General features: G+C 48.4%; 2 protein-coding genes across 5 annotated transcripts in view; both read right to left on the bottom strand.

Annotated features, from left to right (window-relative positions):
* Positions 1-3,751, bottom strand: part of SIN3B (SIN3 transcription regulator family member B) — a 15,191-nt gene extending 11,440 nt beyond the window's left edge. For 3 of the 4 annotated variants that reach the window (XR_008463365.1, XM_054182345.1, XM_054182347.1), the window contains exons 1-4: positions 2,851-2,954; positions 2,049-2,155; positions 1,334-1,487; positions 63-326 (exon numbers count right to left, since the gene is read on the bottom strand). Coding sequence is in view for 3 of the 4 variants with exons in the window: in XM_054182345.1 (XP_054038320.1) it covers positions 63-326; positions 1,334-1,487; positions 2,049-2,155; positions 2,851-2,943 (618 nt within the window). In the remaining variant the exon portion in view is untranslated. Of the gene's footprint in view, positions 1-62; positions 327-1,333; positions 1,488-2,048; positions 2,156-2,850; positions 2,955-3,573 lie in introns of those variants that run through there. The other variant, XM_054182346.1, reaches the window with a different exon arrangement.
* NWD1 (NACHT and WD repeat domain containing 1) lies at positions 3,623-17,015 on the bottom strand. The gene is given in 21 exon segments (XM_054182314.1): positions 3,623-3,912; positions 4,408-4,516; positions 5,252-5,808; positions 6,178-6,451; positions 7,156-7,310; positions 7,668-7,758; positions 8,064-8,336; positions 8,489-8,688; positions 8,865-8,987; positions 9,431-9,628; positions 10,103-10,218; positions 10,220-10,265; positions 10,725-10,842; positions 11,326-11,485; positions 11,655-11,858; positions 12,271-12,664; positions 12,667-13,542; positions 13,862-14,150; positions 15,398-15,480; positions 15,483-15,594; positions 16,944-17,015. Coding segments are annotated over 21 exon segments (4,740 nt in total).

Below are 17,015 nucleotides of genomic sequence, written 5' to 3'. Positions count from 1 at the left end.
ACAACAACTACTCAAACAGCTACGCTGCAAACCCACAATCTCTCATGTGGAAGATTCTTTACCTGGTAAGTATGAAGAATTTCTAAAAAGGATCTGTAAATTTCTGGATGGTCAAGGAAACGTGTTTTGATCTTATTCACGTAACTGATAGCATTATTGAACTCTACAGAATCAGACTCCAAGGGAATTTGGGATTTATCTTCTTTGTATGGAAGCTGTTGCCTAAACTCCTCGGAACAGTCGCTGTGATTGTGCGAATTCTCCTGGGAGTAATGCAGCAACAGCCCGCTGCCAGGGAGAGCGCTGGGGACAGGCTCTGGGGGCACCTAGTGGCATAAGACACACAAGACAGTGACTCGTACAGAAACACAGGCGCAAGTTCAACAACAATCTCGCATGAGGATTTTCAAGCCATTTAGCTAAAAAAAGATTACCACGTGAAGAAGAAAGAAAAAGGATTTAACTAGCCAATAAATTTCCCTGCCAAGTTTATTAACATCATCAGTTAAAAAAATCCCATCAGTCGTATCTGGCTCATGAACCATCTGACTCATTACTGCTTTTGGCTGTCACTGCATTATCCACGACACTTGAGAGGGTGACCAAACAACACGCACCGCAGTTTCTGTTACCGCTGTTTTATTTCAGAGGAACTGTTAGCTTTAAGAAACATATTAAAACGTAAGGCTCTTAAAGATGCTAAATTTCTAAGCAACAGAGAGATCTAAGGGAACGGAAATCTAAAAGATATTTCCTGATACTAATTAGAGTTAAACCACAAGTTTATCAGTAGAATTCAGGCAATAGCTCTGTTTCAGCCTCCACAACCACACAACAACAAAGGAGGAGAGGCCAATATGTATCCATCGGTATTACAGCAGATGTCTTTCATTGCAGGGTGTTGGCGATTGCATGGCAATACCTGACATGTTATTTTTTGCCTATTGCCTAAACACATTTCCCAGTTTCTCAGTGGAAGACTGGAAACGCGATTCTTCCAAGATCTCTTTGAAATTCGTCACTACACACACCACGTATTGAGAATCTATACAAAGATGTCAAGGCAATTACAATTTCAGTTTTCAAATCTGACTGAGTATTTGGAGTGGCACTTCATGCACGAGTATCATTCTTGTGTAAGCTAAACTAACAACTGGTTTGAGAATAAATATTTAAATTTATATTATACCCGTTATCACGGACTTTGAAAACAATGTTAAAGCTTTAGCAATATGCAACACATGTAAATCTACATAGCCCAAACTGTGCAAGAAATGTGTATTGTGACACATATAACAGAATTTATCTAGAGAATATGAACTCTGTGACCTACCTGACTATTCAAAGGTGACTGTATACTTAACTTCCCGTTCTTTGGAATTTCTATCCTGTAGCCCAGAGGGAGGAAAGCATTGAATCCTACAATGAGGTCAGGATGCTCATGGAAAAGCTGTGAAACACGTCGGATTACTCCAGGTGTGTCAATGCTAAAATTGAGAAGAGTTTGTTACTTGTGCCCAAATCAGAAATACAAGTTAAGCCTAGAAAACTGCAGAAGTATGTGAAGCATCTGGCTTCTCAGAGCTGCAATTTTTAACAAGCCAGTTTGGGAACCTCAGACCTAGAAATTAGCCCAGAGGGAATGACCACTGCAGGCTTATACCGGGAGAGTTATCCCCAGAGAGGAGCTATGAGCGTGCAGGTTACCCAAAAAGGGGGGGACAGCCATCACCTCTAGGGCTGCCAGGTCAGACAGGCTCTGCACTCAAGCTTCTTCACTTATTTTCAAGATCTGTGTTTCAGAGCGCAAAGTAAAAATAGATTTGTTTTCCTGTGAATTTCACCTCTGGAAAAATGATGGAATGGACAGACACCCTCCACCTCCAGTGTCTATTGACTGCCCTACAGGGGACAGGCCAGTAGCGTGGCCTGTATGTCTGTGGAGGTGGAAAGATGAAGGTGGGGGGGACCTCTCAGAGGCAGAGACACCCCCGCAGAGGCTGAGGAGCTCCCCAGAGCAGCCCTGGGGCGCAGGGCCTGGGCTTTACCTCTGGCTCTTGAACTCCTTCATGATCTCCAGGAAGCCATTGTAGGTGGCGGGGTCGCTGCCAAAGCGGATCTTCACCTGGTCCAGGTAGGAAAGCGCATCCTCCACCTGTGGGCGAGAAGGCGGGTGAGGCCCAGAGCGGGGGAACAGGCCCTGGGGCACTCCCCGGCCCCAGAACGGGGGCAGAGGCACCCCACAGCACTGAGGGAGGGGGGGGACAGGCCCCGGGGGGAGCCCCACAGCACCGGGGAAGGGCGAGCAGCCCGGGGGGGGGCACACGGTACCAGCTGAGGCCCTGAGGAAGGCAGGCCCAGGTGGGGCCTCGCGCTACGGGGGAGGGCGGGCCTCGGGGTGCTGGAGGAGGATGGCCAGGCACGGAGGGGGGCACGGTACCGGGGAGGGGGGGGATATGTCCCCGGGGAGGATGTCCGCGGTACCAGAGGAGAACAGCCGGGCTGGGGAGGGAGCATACGATATAGGGCAGGGGAGGAACAGGCCCGGGGGGCCTCACGGTACCGGAGGAGGAGGGCGCAGGCCCCGGGGGATCCCACGGCACCGGAGGAGGAAGGGGGGCGTACCCCACGGCACCGCGGGGAAAGGCCCCGGGAGACCCCACAGTACCGGCGGGGGGGACATGCGCCGGGGGGCGGGTTCGACGCCGCGGCCGGGGCAGGCAGGTCACGGCGGGGCGGGCAGGGCCGTCCCGGGGGGTCGAGGGCGGCGGGGAGCGGCCCTTTGCGGAGAGGGCGGGGGAAGGGGGAAATCCCGGCGGGGGCGGCCGCTGGGGCGGTCTCCGCACTCACATGCACCGGCAACTTCTCCTGCGCCGCGGCCCGGCCGCCGCCGCCCCAGCGCGGGGCGCTGCCCCCCCGGCCGCCGCCGCCCCCCGCCGCCATGTTGGGAGTCGGGCAGCAGCGCGCCCCCCCCGCCCCGCTCCCCTCCCCGCCCCCCGTCGGCGCGTGCGGAGCGCCTGCGTCAGCGCGCACGGCGCCGCCGGGCCCAGCGGAACCTCGGCGGCCGCCGTCGGCGTCGCGCGCCGCTTCCGGCTGTTCAAGCGCCATGGCGGGAGCCGCGCCTCAGGTCCCGGCCCCGGCCCCGGTGAGCGGCCGGGAGGAGGGGGTGGGAGGGGATCGCCGGGGGGCTCGGCAGCGGCGGGCCAAGTCCCCGGTGTGCCGGGCGGGAACCGGTGGCCTTGGCGGGAGGGGCAGCGCCGGGGTGGGCGCGGGAGGGCCGCGGTACCGAGTGCCCGCCGGGGGCGGCCGGGCCTCGGCCGGGCTGCCGTCGGTGGTCCGCGCCGAGCTGTAGTGCCCGCTCCGGTACAGCGGGATACAATGTGGGTCTAGGGCCGGTTTGTTTTTTTTTTTTCTTATTTACTTTTTTAAGCGTCGTTACTATGGTGCGTGACAGCGGTCGTGTTGTGCCAAGGTATCACCGGACTCAATAACCGCAGCGAGGGCGTTTTCAGCAACGTTTAATGTTGTAATTCTGAGGTACTAAGGCAAAAGGATAGAAAGAGAAACCCTTACGCTCACTCCTGGGTGTGGATGCTGCTTTATCCTATTCATCTTTGCTTTTTCACGCCACTGAGCAGATTTGAGAGACCTTGCTGGTGTGAGTCAGGCTCACAGAAGAATTTCCTTGGTTGTACTGTTGCTTCCTTGAGTTTTCCTTGTCTTTCTTTCTGGATTTTACCGTACATGTTGCCACCATGTTCTGGAGTGGGTTATACCGAGGAGGGGTGGTCTTTGGGCAGTGAAACTGCTCACGAATTACACAACCAGCTTTTGTTGTTGCCACAAATCCATCTGCAGTTGGCACAATTCTGAGAGCAGTTGTGTATATACACTGTACAGCCAGCAAGGCACCTGCGGAAACCAAGCGCAGAATAAAGCATTTACTGTGTAGTAGGATTGGACTTAAAATATGCCACTTCCCTCAAATGGTCCCTTGTCGCCAGAGAATTTACCTCAGTAAAACTGGGTCACGTGAAGAGCAAGGAGGAGAGGGGAAAAAATAAGCCATGCTGCTTGTATTTCCTTAGAGCATTGTAGATGATTTGTATAATAGAGACTTAACAGAGGCTTTTCTTGCTTTGCCCTTAAACTTGCTGCTGATACTTGAACCCAGAATATTTTTCCCTACTGTGAGCTGAAATATTCCAGCTGTGGTAGTGTAGTTGCAGCTCCCAGTCACAACGCTAATAGGCTACCTCAGGATTCGGTGTTCTAGCCGCTGTTCTCACACTTGCACAAACTGTCACTGCATGGCATGTTTCCCTCCTTACAACATGAAGGATACTATAAGCCTCTTAAATACAGGAAGGAGTACAGGCTTTCTCGTTGCATTTCCCCATTACTCACCACTTGCAACATCCCGGACTGTAATGGCCTGATCCAGCGATCCAGTGTACACGTACTTGTCATCTTTTGAGAAGCAAGCACAGCAAATGCCTTTCAGGAGGGATGTGGGCTGAAAATGGATGGTTAGGATTAGATTGTTATGCTGGTAAATACAGGTTGAAGAGAAGATGCCTTAGAGTAGTCAATGGTTGTTCAATGCTTAAAAGTGGTGGTAATAAATAAAGATTTTTCCAAGAGTGATCCTGGAAGGAGGGTGAGAGGTATCACAAAATAAAGCCCTGGCTTGTGAAGCACTCTATAGCTGTGCAAGAAAGAGAGCCTAGTATGACTGTACAAAAGCCCATTATTCCACCTATGGAAAGGAGTGGCTCAGGTGTGTCTGCAGTGCATTGTCAGGTGAAAGAGTAACAGCATTTATCCAGCCTCCACCATCGCTTTTTTTTCCCCTACTGGATTCTCCTGAGCTGTCCCAATTTAGCCTTTCTGTTGCTATTAACTTAAAAAGTCTCATTCTCTTCACTGATTTGTGTCATCTAGCTTCCACTGGCTAAATGAGCAGTAATAAGCTGTAGATAAATAACTCCTAGGACTTATGTTTAGTGTCAGAGTGGTGTTAACAGCACTCATTCACTTAGAAGGCATTGACACCTTGGTAGTGTACCTAGATGTAAGGATGCTATAAAATCAGACGTAGATGCTGAGAATAGTTTTCTGCCTGTGAGTTTGAACAGCTACACACAGGGTTTGGGTGTGCTCTTAGAGAGCTGCGAATCCTCTCAGTTGGATCCTCCCTGGCAGCTCAGGGCAGTAATCGACTATTGACACTGTCTTACCACTGTACTACCTTATAATAGCACATCTCGTGTTCCTGCTGACAGAACTCCAAGTCCCAGAGACACTGCAGGGAATCTTCAGATCCACTGAGTGCCTGCTGCTCTCCGTGGCTGCTTTCCAAACAGGAGATCTGGCTTCTGTGACTTTTCAAAGGAAACACTTGGGCCCGAGGGCAGTCATAAAGGAATAAGTCCCCCCTAGTCATGCCGTAGAGGACTCTGCAATCTGCAAGGACAACCACTCTGGAAATCAGAGTGCCGGGGATCTGTGTTTTAAAGGTATAGGCGGGCCTGTCAATCACAGGGCATGGATCTGCAGCGATAATATCTAGCACAAGGACCAAATCATCGTGTGCTATGGCAAGCTGCTTTTCCTGCTTGTTGATTGCTATGTTGTTGACTGGTTTCTGTGACTCTGGAGGTGGGATGCATGCTACATCCCGCCTGGAGTTCAGAGGAAAGACAAGGACTGTTCCAGACGTAAGCCCTATGAAAAGGAGCTGGTTTTGCTCAGCTGTTTCCAGGCATCTCACTCGGGCAGAGGTGTCCTGTGTGTCACACACTTCACCTGTAAAACAGAAGGAAATCAGGAAGACTGTTCTTACTCTAACTGCATGTGAACGTCTTTCCTCAGATGGGGCTCATAATGGCTTCTTTATTTGTGAAATAATTTGCATATTATTCATATTTCCAGTTTTCCCATGTCATAATAATAAGCTGTTCTAGACAAACCTTTGGAAAGGAGATTAAAAAGCTCTCCAAGCTGGAAACAAATTTTTCTAAATCTCATGCTTAGAAAAAGCAGAAAGGAGCAGATGATGCTTGTCATGCCCTCAGAAAGCTAACCCTACCTTTGCTGCCTCTGTGGGCTGTTTTGTTTCTCTCCTACCCCATGTGCAGGCTTAATTTAATGCAGTATTTCTGAGACGCAGTTCACCTTCTGTGGCGTCCCAGATGATGACTTTATGTGTGTCTTCAGGTTGGGTAAAATAGACATAGTTCCCCCCGTGGGACAGTGCAGCACAGCCAGTATTTGGGACAGGCACCAAGGTTTTCTGCTGATGGTTGTAAATGAGGTTCCACACTCTTAGATGCGGTGCGCTGTGGGAGGCAGACACCAAAGTGCAGTCGCACAGGGCTAAGAGCATTACTGGTGCTCCCATGCCATCCAGCGTGTCAGTCAGCAACCCCTGCTCTGCTAAACTCCACACCTGGGAAAAGTTGAGCAGGGAGAAGTCATCAGTGCCTGAGCTACTTTTTCCTTAGTCCTATTTCAGAGATAAAACAATATACCTTAACTAAATTGTAGCGTAAGTAAGGTCAAAGGATAACATCCTAATATTAAAAGTCAAAACATTGAGTAACTGCTGTTACCAACTTACTCTAAAGCAAATGTTTGAAGCCCCTGGAGCCATTCATCCCACTTGCCTCTTTGCTCTTAAAGATGCCTAATTAGATCCTGCACATTTTGCACTGCACTGGCTGTTTACTTCTTTCTTTGGCAAGAGATGATGCTCCAGATGTTGTGTATTCCATCTGGCTCCTGTTCACAGGAGCATGCTAACAAGGCAGCTTTTACAAGTTCAAATTTATAACATTTCAGAAATGAAATTGTATTTCGGGCCCCAGGCATACACTGGCTTGAGGCTGGCCCTCTGAATTGATAGTGCTCTCCACTCAGTGTCAAAAATAAAAGAATGGGAAGGCCTGAAGCAATAAAGAGAAGGGTCAATGGTCATCATCTTTTTAGAAGTGTGGCAGTACTAGAAGCTTCTTCAGAACTGCAAATCCAACCCCCAAACAGGTTGCTGGGGATCAAGATGACCTCCTAATTGTATCGGGGCCGTATTCTGTAAGCTGGATTTGTAAGAGATTCTTCTGATAGGGAAGCTGGATATCCAGCTTTCCTTCCTACCTGGATAGATGCAGCCTGAGAACCAGTAATGATAATGTCATTGCCAGCAGAGATAACAGCCGTTTGAACTGCTCCTTTGTGTTCCAAATCTGCTGCTAGGAACCTGTGGAATCCCTTTGAGTCTGCCAGGTACACTCGCACATATTCCTCAAAGCCTAAAACGATAAAATGTTAGTTACTGATTTATTGAGCAGACGAATTCTCTAATCCCCTTCAACACCTTACGCATATGATTTAATTCCTGTATTTAAAGGCAAGCCCAAAAAGTAGCTTAGAAACCCTAAAAAATAATCATGCCAGCTTAAGTCCTTTTCACTACTTACATCTCCCTTATTCCCTTGAGAAAGGGCTCCTGGTACGCAGGCAATGTTCTGACTTCACAAAGAGAATTTCACCCAATCTTTTTTACCCCTTTAAGCACAATAGTTAAATAAGGCCAGGCTCATGGGAAATTCCACAAGCTGGAGAGCAGCTACTACCAACACTTTCCAAAGGACTGGGTGCTACTGAACCTGCAGCAAGAATGGACTCGTCTTCTGATGCCACCACAAAGCAAACCCTTCCAGGAAGCTTCTGCAGCAGACTGTTTCCATCAGAAGAGATCTGAAAAATAAGGCAGGAGTAAGACATGAATCTGGGATAGCTGAGCTGCCTCTCTCGTGAAAGAAACAGGATCGATTAGCAGTGAAACTTAATTTGGCCGCATGATATTGGGCAGGGCTATAAGGCGCAGAAGGGTGGAAGGTGTTATCCTTGGCTGTTTGGGAACTAGGATATGGAAGTCTGAGGAGGATGCTCTATTCAGAATGGAGAAGGAGTGCCCATTGGTTACCAGATTTGTTGTCTGGCTTCTTGATATAAAAAAATATAAGAAATAATCTAAGAAGGTTAAACAGATAGATGTGTACCATGGATAGAGATCCCCTACTAAATCCCACTATCATCTTCCCTTGCTTCTGGATCAGAACGCTGGATGTTGGTGTTTCTTCCTGTAGCCCTGACAGCTGACGTTTTGATCTCAGCTCGCCAGTGTTGCTGTTCCACAGGCTCAGCGTTCCTCCTTCGGACACAGTCATAATCACCAGCTGTGGGCCAAATACTGCAGAAAACATCCATGCGTCTGACGCCTCTCCAGAAATCTGGAAGATGAGTTCTGCTGTCTCCAGGTGCCAAGCATTGACCTAGTAAAGAAGTGGCAAAAGAGACAGGAGTAGCAAGGAGTGAGGTAGCTTCTGTCCTACAACCTTCGCGATTGTGGCTGTAACTTCTAAAGTTCTTGTTCTTTTGGCACACTTTAAGTCAAAGACTGCTAGTCTTTGCCATACTGCCACGCCTTAGTATCTGAGGAAGAATATACAATCATGTGCCCCTCATCCACATGAAGGTGATGTGAGGGCAGTTCTTCGATATGCGTATCCCGGATAATAAACCTTGCTCTGCCAGAAATCAAATTCCGGATGCGCAGACTGTGATCCATGGCAGCTGAAACAGCAGAGGTCCCTTTTCCAAACACTTTCACACACCTCACCTCAGCTATAAAATAAGAGGAGGATTTGCAAAATGAGGGATTCTCAGTGTGTTCAGCACCAGGGAGAATGCTGGCAGCTAGGAGGTGTCTGTGTGCCTACAGCTCAAGGATCGCCAAGCTGTCAGAGCTCTTTTCAGATGTGAAAAAAGCTTTCCAGTCATAAAACGTGGAGAAGGCTCACCGGAGTGCCCAGGAAGGACACGCAGCATCTCAAGAACTTCCATATTCCAGACAAACATTGAGCCGTCCTGGGAACCTGCCACCAGCAGCCGGTGATCAGAACTAAGTGCCATCACTGTGACGCCTGCCATGACAGACAAAGAGGAGAGGCTGATCTTGAGACCACAGACAGAAAAGCGACATTCTGAGATTGTTAATATGCCGTGTTTCCCCAACTGGAACCCCCCTGTGCTGTCTGAACCCTGTAGTCTGTGCCAAGAGCAAGATTAGGTTCCCTCAGACATATCTAGGTCAGTGTGTGCTTTTGTTGTCCTGACGACAAAATGACCCACTTTATCCTCATTTGTTGAAGCAGTCACGAATGGGACTGGTGCATGACTGAGCACAAAGGCAAATGGACCTTTATCCTGCCTTTGTGTAAGCTCCCAGGCAAAACCGTCTTTCTACGGAAACAGATGTTCTCTCCTTCTTGCTCTGCTTATGTATTATGTTTCTTAGATCTTATTCAGAAGAGATGAATGATTTGATATATTCTTGGGCTGTATCTGTCCCCAGGGCTGACCCTACCTTCGAGGAATCCGGTGAGCATGGTGTGTAGAGGCCCACCAGGTGGCTGGAGAAATCCACAGAGTGGAATGAGAACAGGATAGGGACAGACGCTGCACCGGCTTAGACACTGCTGGCACAGCTTCCCGATTACCTCCGGGTAGGAAGGCACGAAAGAAAGAAGCCTGGCCAACATTTCTGTGTATATTATACTCACTCCTAGGAGGGCAGAGACAAAAAAGCATTTTGGAACATGTCTGTGGCTAGGAACTTGAACAATATAGGGAAGGCTACAGCGTAAAACATGGGCAAATGTAATGGCGTGGCAGGATTTTTCCCGTGAGGGAGGAGTGGGTGTTCTGAGAAGACGGCGGAGCAGCACTCTGTACCCTCCCATCTAGTTGGCTTTACAGCTGCAAGGGAATCCAGATCGCCAACAGGTGCTTCTACTAGCTGTGGGGCAACAGGCGCTTTGGCCTAATCAAATAGACAAAATGTCTGTTGGCAAAGAAGAAACTCAGCTTCCCATACCAGCATGAGGCATTTATGAGTCTTTTGATGGATCCCAGAACAGAGAATTTTGTCACTGGTTGTAATTCCTTAGAAAAGTACTTTTACTTGGAAAGGAAAATTCCAGTTCTTTCCTCTGGTAAACACTTGTGTCACACTCCGTCACTCTGACATAGCTGTTACCTTCAGGGCTGCGTACGCTGCTGAGTGCAGGCTTCAAAAGGAGAAGCGTCTCCTGCACAAGGCGTAGTTCTGGACAAGGGATGCATTCAGTACACATGGCAAAGTCATCAACAACACTCTATTCCAGAGGCAATTATTTTACAGCTGATCCAGTTCATATTCCCTGCAGAAAGAAGTACTATTAGTGCAGAGAACATCAGCCCTGAGAATGCACAGTTAGCCTGAAAAGACTGAGATAAAAAATGCTTTTTTGGGGAGGAAGGGGATAGAAAGATTAACAGCCACCAGCAGTGGAACTAGGACTCATTTGCTGGGGAAGTGGAGGGCTCCCATTGTCACAGTTCCTTCTTTAGCCTCTTAAATGATTTATGTATTTTTTCTGAGTTGTTAGGGTATTTTATATTTTTCTTTTCAGCATTTGGAGGATCTAGATCATTTCTTTCAGCTACTAAAGGAGTGTGTGATAATTCTAGGATAACAGTTTCTAAAAGTTACCTTATTTCTCTTTTTCAAGCATCCTTCTCGCAGCGGTTATTGATACTGTGCTGAAAGGTTGTGATTCTCACCTGTGGCTGTAGGCGTGAAGCATGCCTCTGCAGAGCACCGTATACCCAGTCCTTACCCAGCACATCCTGGTTTAGCTCCTCAATTCGTCCAGCATTAAGTAAATGAAATGGCAATTCACTCAACTTCCTCAGATTTGGAACAGTATCGGAGAACCAGAGGGGCTGAGGGGCTACCTAGGAGTAACCAGAACAGTGGATTTGAGACATGGCTTGTGAATTAATCTGCTTTCACAGCTTCAGTGCCAGATGGTATCTCATGGTATGCCAGACAACACCTCCAGGACTTTCATTGTTTTCCTGTTAGTAGGAAATGTTTTTCACGGGTCTAAATTTCTTTTGCCTAACCTAAGGCAGGCTGCCTTTCTGCAGATGTGAATAATAAATTACTTCCTTCCTTTTTGCAGTAGACTGTGTGACAAAGTTTGTAAATGACTGTAGATCTCCTTGGCTAGAGGTGCCTGTTTAAAATACATATCTATCTATATGTGTGTGTGTGTATATATATCTATATATCTTTGTCATTGTTGAAAGCACTGAATAGTGTAAATTACTATTATTTCCATTGTCTTCTCATTTCAGAGCCCGTGCAGCAATCTGGAGAGACAGAGCCCTAGTCCAGAGCTTACAGGTATGGAAATGCCTGCTGATATTCATCACCTTCCTGTCGGCATTCAAAGTCCTGCTAAGGTGTGGCAATGTACGAGGTTTCTTCATTCCCCAGCTCCAAGTCCCCTTGAAGAAATCTGCCAGGAGAAAATGCCTCTTGATTTGGTCTTGTTTTGACAGGGAACGATTCTGCACCATTTCAACGAATTGCCTGGGAAGGGGAAAAAGTGACAGATGTACTGGAACAGGGAGCTAGAGCTGGGTGTTTTCTAGAGTCTCAGCACTGACAGAGTTTAAGAATGGAGAGGAGTAGAAAGCCCCGGCTGGGAACATCCCGTACTCAGAGGTTTGGCTTCTCATTCTCGGCCTTCTAAGGGTACCCGTGTGCAACACAAAGAAGGGTGAAGCCATCTGCCTTCCGTTCTGCCAGGCGCTCTCCCAGGTCGCTGCATAGCCGTGCCCAGTGGAGAGGAGGAAGGCGCAGGATAGTTTTACTTGAAGGAAGGTGGCAGTGGTGGATCTCTGAGAGAGCTTCATCGTCAAGGGATAAAATGTCCTTCAGCTCCATGTCTGACAGCCCATTTCTGCAAGTAAGTGTGATATATGAAAGGAAATTATTTATCCTTCTCCTTACTGTTACACTGATATGCGTAGTGGGAGGGTGAGTCGTTTCTCTGGCAGTTCAAAAGTACTAGTCACCAAAAATCACTAGCTCACAAGCACACATGGCAGTCTCAACTGAGAGTTTAGACACTGGATAAGCCACGGAGATCGATTTCCTTTTCCAAGTAATCCCAGAACATCTCCCTTAAAGACAATATTTTAAGTAGGCTGCCAGGTATGTGAGGAATGTTATGCTTGCTAAATATACGTATGAACACATTCACAGGCTCAAAGAACTGAGAGCTTTGACTCCATTTGGCTGTGTTAAGACAGAGATTCCTTATGAAGAGCGGGAAATATGGGCTGTTGCATTAGAGATACAGCAGTACTCGCCGTGAGGAAGCAGTATAGCCAAGCACGTGAGCCACAAGGACTGTGCCGTGTGACTTTTCCAGTCTCTCGCACAGACGGTGAGTGGCGTCCCGGGCTGTGCTAGCAATCACTAGTTCTGAAGGTGAAGTGTAAGATGCCCATTTTCTGGCCTCATGGGAGGCCAGCTTGAAGAGCAGGGCTTGACCGCCACTAGGGAAACTCTGATGAAAATAGGCCTGTTGAGCTGGGCTTAGCCGTCATCTGTCTGACGCTAAGAGCGTCTCTAGCATCTCCTCACCTTCCTCACTGGATAGGGGTCCTACTTCGAAGTACGCTTCAGCCTCAGGCACAGCATGTTGGAGAGCTTTCAGAGTATCAGGCTCTCCTGTGGAAACGGAAATGACAATGTGGACTTTGGAGGGCAATCTGTAGGGAGCCAGTGGAATCTGTGAGCACCATCCCCAGGAAGCAATCTCTCCAGAGAGTCCAGGAACATCACCAGTGTCTGTGTGCCACAGTGGGAGACGGTGAGGAGGAGTTTACTGAGGAACAAGACCAAATCACTGCAAGCTTGTTTAGTCTGGGTTGGAGGCGGTGGCAAATCGAATGCTAAACACACTTGGAGTCAAATGTCCCTCAGCAGGCTGCGAATGGCAGAACTGCGCTGGGATGTCCCCATCAAATGAATCACAACTACGCTGTCTTGCCCTAAAACAGCTTGCACCTGCTCAGAGAGTTTGCACATCACAGCTGTTTTTCCACAGCCAGGTGGCCCATAAAGGATGAGGGTTGTGTGGGTTTTATCATTGTTCTGCCTAACAGAGTGAAAAACGTTATCCAGTAAATTCTGTCTCCCACAGGAAAATCTGCAGTTCTTCAGGCACAGAGCTGCGTGGTGGCTCAGCTCCTGCAGAAGTCGCCCTGGCTCCTCACTGATCTGTCCTCAATATCGAAGATTCTCTAAAACCTGGTGATTAGCGACAGCAGTGAACTGCTCACAAAGTTGTTTCAGGTATTTATTATTCTCCTTGCACTGAGGGTTCCCGGAGTCTTTACTGCATGCTAGTGTGTGTACTTTGAGGTGTTCGGGATAATGGCTTGCCATTTTTGCTTTAAGGTTGCTGGGCAGCTGTTTTGCTTCACTGTCCAGATTGTCCTCTTTTTCTAACAGCTCACTGGTTGTCCCTTGTCCATTTTGTGTGTTGGGATCCTCAACCTCTCTGAGGAATACGAAAGCCCCTGGGTTGCTCTGCCAGGTATTGAGGAGACCCTGTTCAATCTCCCATGCAATCACTAGAAAGAAAAAGACAGGAAAAGGGGAGACGTGAGCATTCAGTTTCAGAGTAGAACACAGGAAAAGCCATCCATCAACATTAATGTGACATCCCTTGGTCCTTCTGTACTTCACATGGTGCTAGCAGGTCAGCATTCCCTGTGTCCTCTGAGTTAGGCACGCTGCTGGATACGGTCAGGGAGACGGGGGGGGGGAAAAGGATAAACGTTTCTGTCTGGTGTATTACTGTTTGCTAGTCAGCACAAACCTCCCTCCTCTGGATTCAGGATATGGCAGGTAGTTAGTCTCCTTCCCTGCATCTTTCCTGCCAGAACACACCTGATTTGTGGTAGCGGTGCCTCTGCTCCGGGTCCAGCAGCCCGCACCTCTCTGCCTTCAGGGCGGCCAGGCACAGCGCTGATGCCAGGCGTCTCTCCAGGTGATGCCAGGCCTGCCCGGCAGCCGGCTGCAGCACGTAGCAGGCGGGCAACGTGTTCTCATCCCGCTGGTACCACTGTGTCAGGAGCTGGGCAGAGTCCCCGGGCAGCTGCAGAGTTAGGGCCTCAAATTCCTTCTTGGCAATGAGCCGAGGCGCGGGCTGGTGCCCACAGTGGTCCCCCAGGAGTCCCTGCAACAGGCAAAAAAGGTCTGGCATTCAGGCACTGCTTCTGCGGTGACAGCTGGGATGTGGACTGGCTGCGTGCCTCAGCACCCAGGATTGCCAGGGAGGGCTGCTCGGAAAACCTGCTGGTAACCACAGCGCCCTGGTGGCTTCCATGTCGGATGGGGACAGCCAGGCAGAGTCCCAGCCTGCCCCACGGTCGGCGAGAAGCAGCTTTACAGCAGCTGTCAAACCTTTGAGGCTGGCTCTACTGAGATTTCTAGGCACGCGCTGAGAACCAGTCTGAGGAAGACACTGCCTGAGTGCCTGCTAGTGCCATCTGCATATGCAAATGATGCTGATAACAGAGGTGTGAGCTGCGGGGAGCTCCTGGGTGCAGCAACGCTGTGGTGAAGCTCTTGTGGTCTCTGCCTCTCTGTTGCTGTCTCTGGGGGAAGTGTCTCAGGAGAAATCAGGCACAACTTACACAAATACTTAATTGCTTATTTATTTACTTGTGCTTTCAAATATGCCTCCCGGGACTGCATACTTATTCTCTTTGTTCAGCAAAACTTTCTTTCTCTCTTTCTAAAACCAAAACAACCTGAGGAAGCTAAAGTGTCTCAGCCTCCTCTCCCCTTCTGCAAGGCTTAAAGTTCTGGGTGTGGGGTTCTGTTCAGGGCTGTCACCAAAGCGCTCCAAGGAAGCTGAGGTGGGCTGCTGCTGTGGGGAGCTTTCAGGGCTTAGAAGGAGTGATCGGAGGGATCTGAGTGGGGCAGAAGCATGGAAGAGGTATCAGCTTGCAGTGTGACACCCTGCTCTGTCCCTGCTGGTTGCTGTGGCATTTTCATTTCTGGTTCTTTGCGTGAGGAATTTGTATTTATTCCCTAGTTACTGAGAAAACCTGCTCAATATTGAGGTATTGGGCAGGGAGCAAGCTTGCAGCAAGAGCTTCTTGCCTTATGTGTATCTCCATCTGCCTCTTATAGCCGCTAGTTAATACACACAACCCTGTTACCTTCTGCTCTGAAGAGACTCTCTGTTCAGGGCTGGACTCTGTGTGTGTCTGGGGGGGCTCCTTTTGTCTTTTAGGGACTCCTGGCAGTTATTGACACCTCAGCCCCATCAGCTAGCTGCTTCGTGAAGCTGCTCAGGCAGGCTAATTACTTTGGAAAACCACCGTGTTGTCCAGTAGACCTTTGAGTGTGTGCGGCCCGCTCTGTGTCTCACTTTAGCCACAGGGATGGAGTACGCACCGCAGCGCTGGCACTTACGATGAAGGTGAGACCAGCTGACAGTTTCTGACAAGCTTTGATTTCCTCCAGAGAGAGTTGTGTGTTTCTGTGATCGGAGTCTACAAGCTCAGAATACCCCATCTCAAGTCAATTACCTGCACAAAAATATTTTTTTTAATATTCTTAGACTCATCGATACGATCATAAAAACAGTGACATGGGAAAACTAAGTCATTCTATCAGGTTTAATTTTTAGGTCAGTCTGAACACTAGTGGTATGCAACTTTGATTACTGGGACTCTGCAAGAGACACTGAAATATTCCAAATCACTCGGTAGGGATTTCTCTCTCCTGTGAAAGGCTTGGGATTTGGACCATGGATGACCAAGTAAGCAACTTAGTCTTTCAGGATAAGGAACCTCAAGACTGTAGGTTATTTGCTGCAATATTTCGAGCCTATCTTCTATCATAGAAGAGAAGGATCCCCCACATTTCAATAGCCCCTTTTATGCTAGAGTTCTGTGCTAATTAGTATAATTAGGACTAGCTCAACTACCCCTGTAGTATACCCAGTGGAATTTATCCACGGAACTTTTTTTCCAATTGAACACAGAAACAAAAGGATGATGATACACCTGTATCCATGTGTCCAAGTGCTTGAAGACGGTCAGCCACCTAACTCTGGAAATCCATACAGCTCAAGCACAGAACTATACTTAATACAAAAGTTCTAGGAAATCGGTACAGCAGTATTTGACTCCTAGGAGGCTTCTGAAGAGATGAAAAACCTATGACCATTTCGGAGGCTTTTCCTCCATCACATATTGTGGTGGCCTTAGGACAAGGATAGACAGGAGAGAAGTGCTTTATCTCAAGCATTAGGCTGTGTTTGTGGCAGAAGGCCTGTGCTGCAGGGTGCGCTTTCTCCAGGAGGGTCTCTCTCTCCGCAGCCATGTCTGCATGGAAGGATTTGTGCAGCACACCAGAAGTTAGGAATTTGGAGCCGGGTTGTCTCCTTGTCATTCTAGACCTTGCACTGAAGATGCGGTTGGTGTTGCTATCATCTCATCTATGCCGAGTTCCATATAGATGGCATTGTGGTTAAGTCTTGTAAAACTGTGGTTTCCAGATGCTGCAAGGCTTGTGCCCGTTACCGATGCGAGTGCATTTTCAAGGTTACATACCGGCTTGTCACACTGTGGTTTTATTTATTAATATGGAAGCTCTGGATCTGGAAATTTTGGATTGCATAGTTACAGAATACAATACAGCAGCACCGCTCCAGAAAAATATACTTCTTACATCTTTCTGTGGCAAATCCATCCTGTTTTAGGACCACTCAGCCACACTGTTGGCCATCTCGGCAGTGATAAATAGCCACAATAAGAGGCAATTCTACCCACAGGGAATCTTTTCCTACAGAGTCAAGTCTTGAAATTTTTATGGCCGCTTGCCCTGCTGTGCTTTTTACAAGAGAGATCACCACTTTCTAGAAAAATCCTGGTGACGCCTTTTAAGTGACATATTCATGGAATTAAATCAAACAACAAACTAGGTAAATTTAGGGTAAATTAAGAAGACAAACCAGGTAGGAGAAAAGGTTAGCACAGATATGCACACGATCACAAGCATGTGTGCTCACTCCCCGCACCCGCAT

The sequence above is a fragment of the Rissa tridactyla genome, chromosome 22, assembly GCF_028500815.1.
Source record: "Rissa tridactyla isolate bRisTri1 chromosome 22, bRisTri1.patW.cur.20221130, whole genome shotgun sequence".
Lineage (NCBI taxonomy): Eukaryota > Metazoa > Chordata > Aves > Charadriiformes > Laridae > Rissa > Rissa tridactyla.
This window is presented reverse-complemented; position numbering and strand designations above follow the sequence as displayed.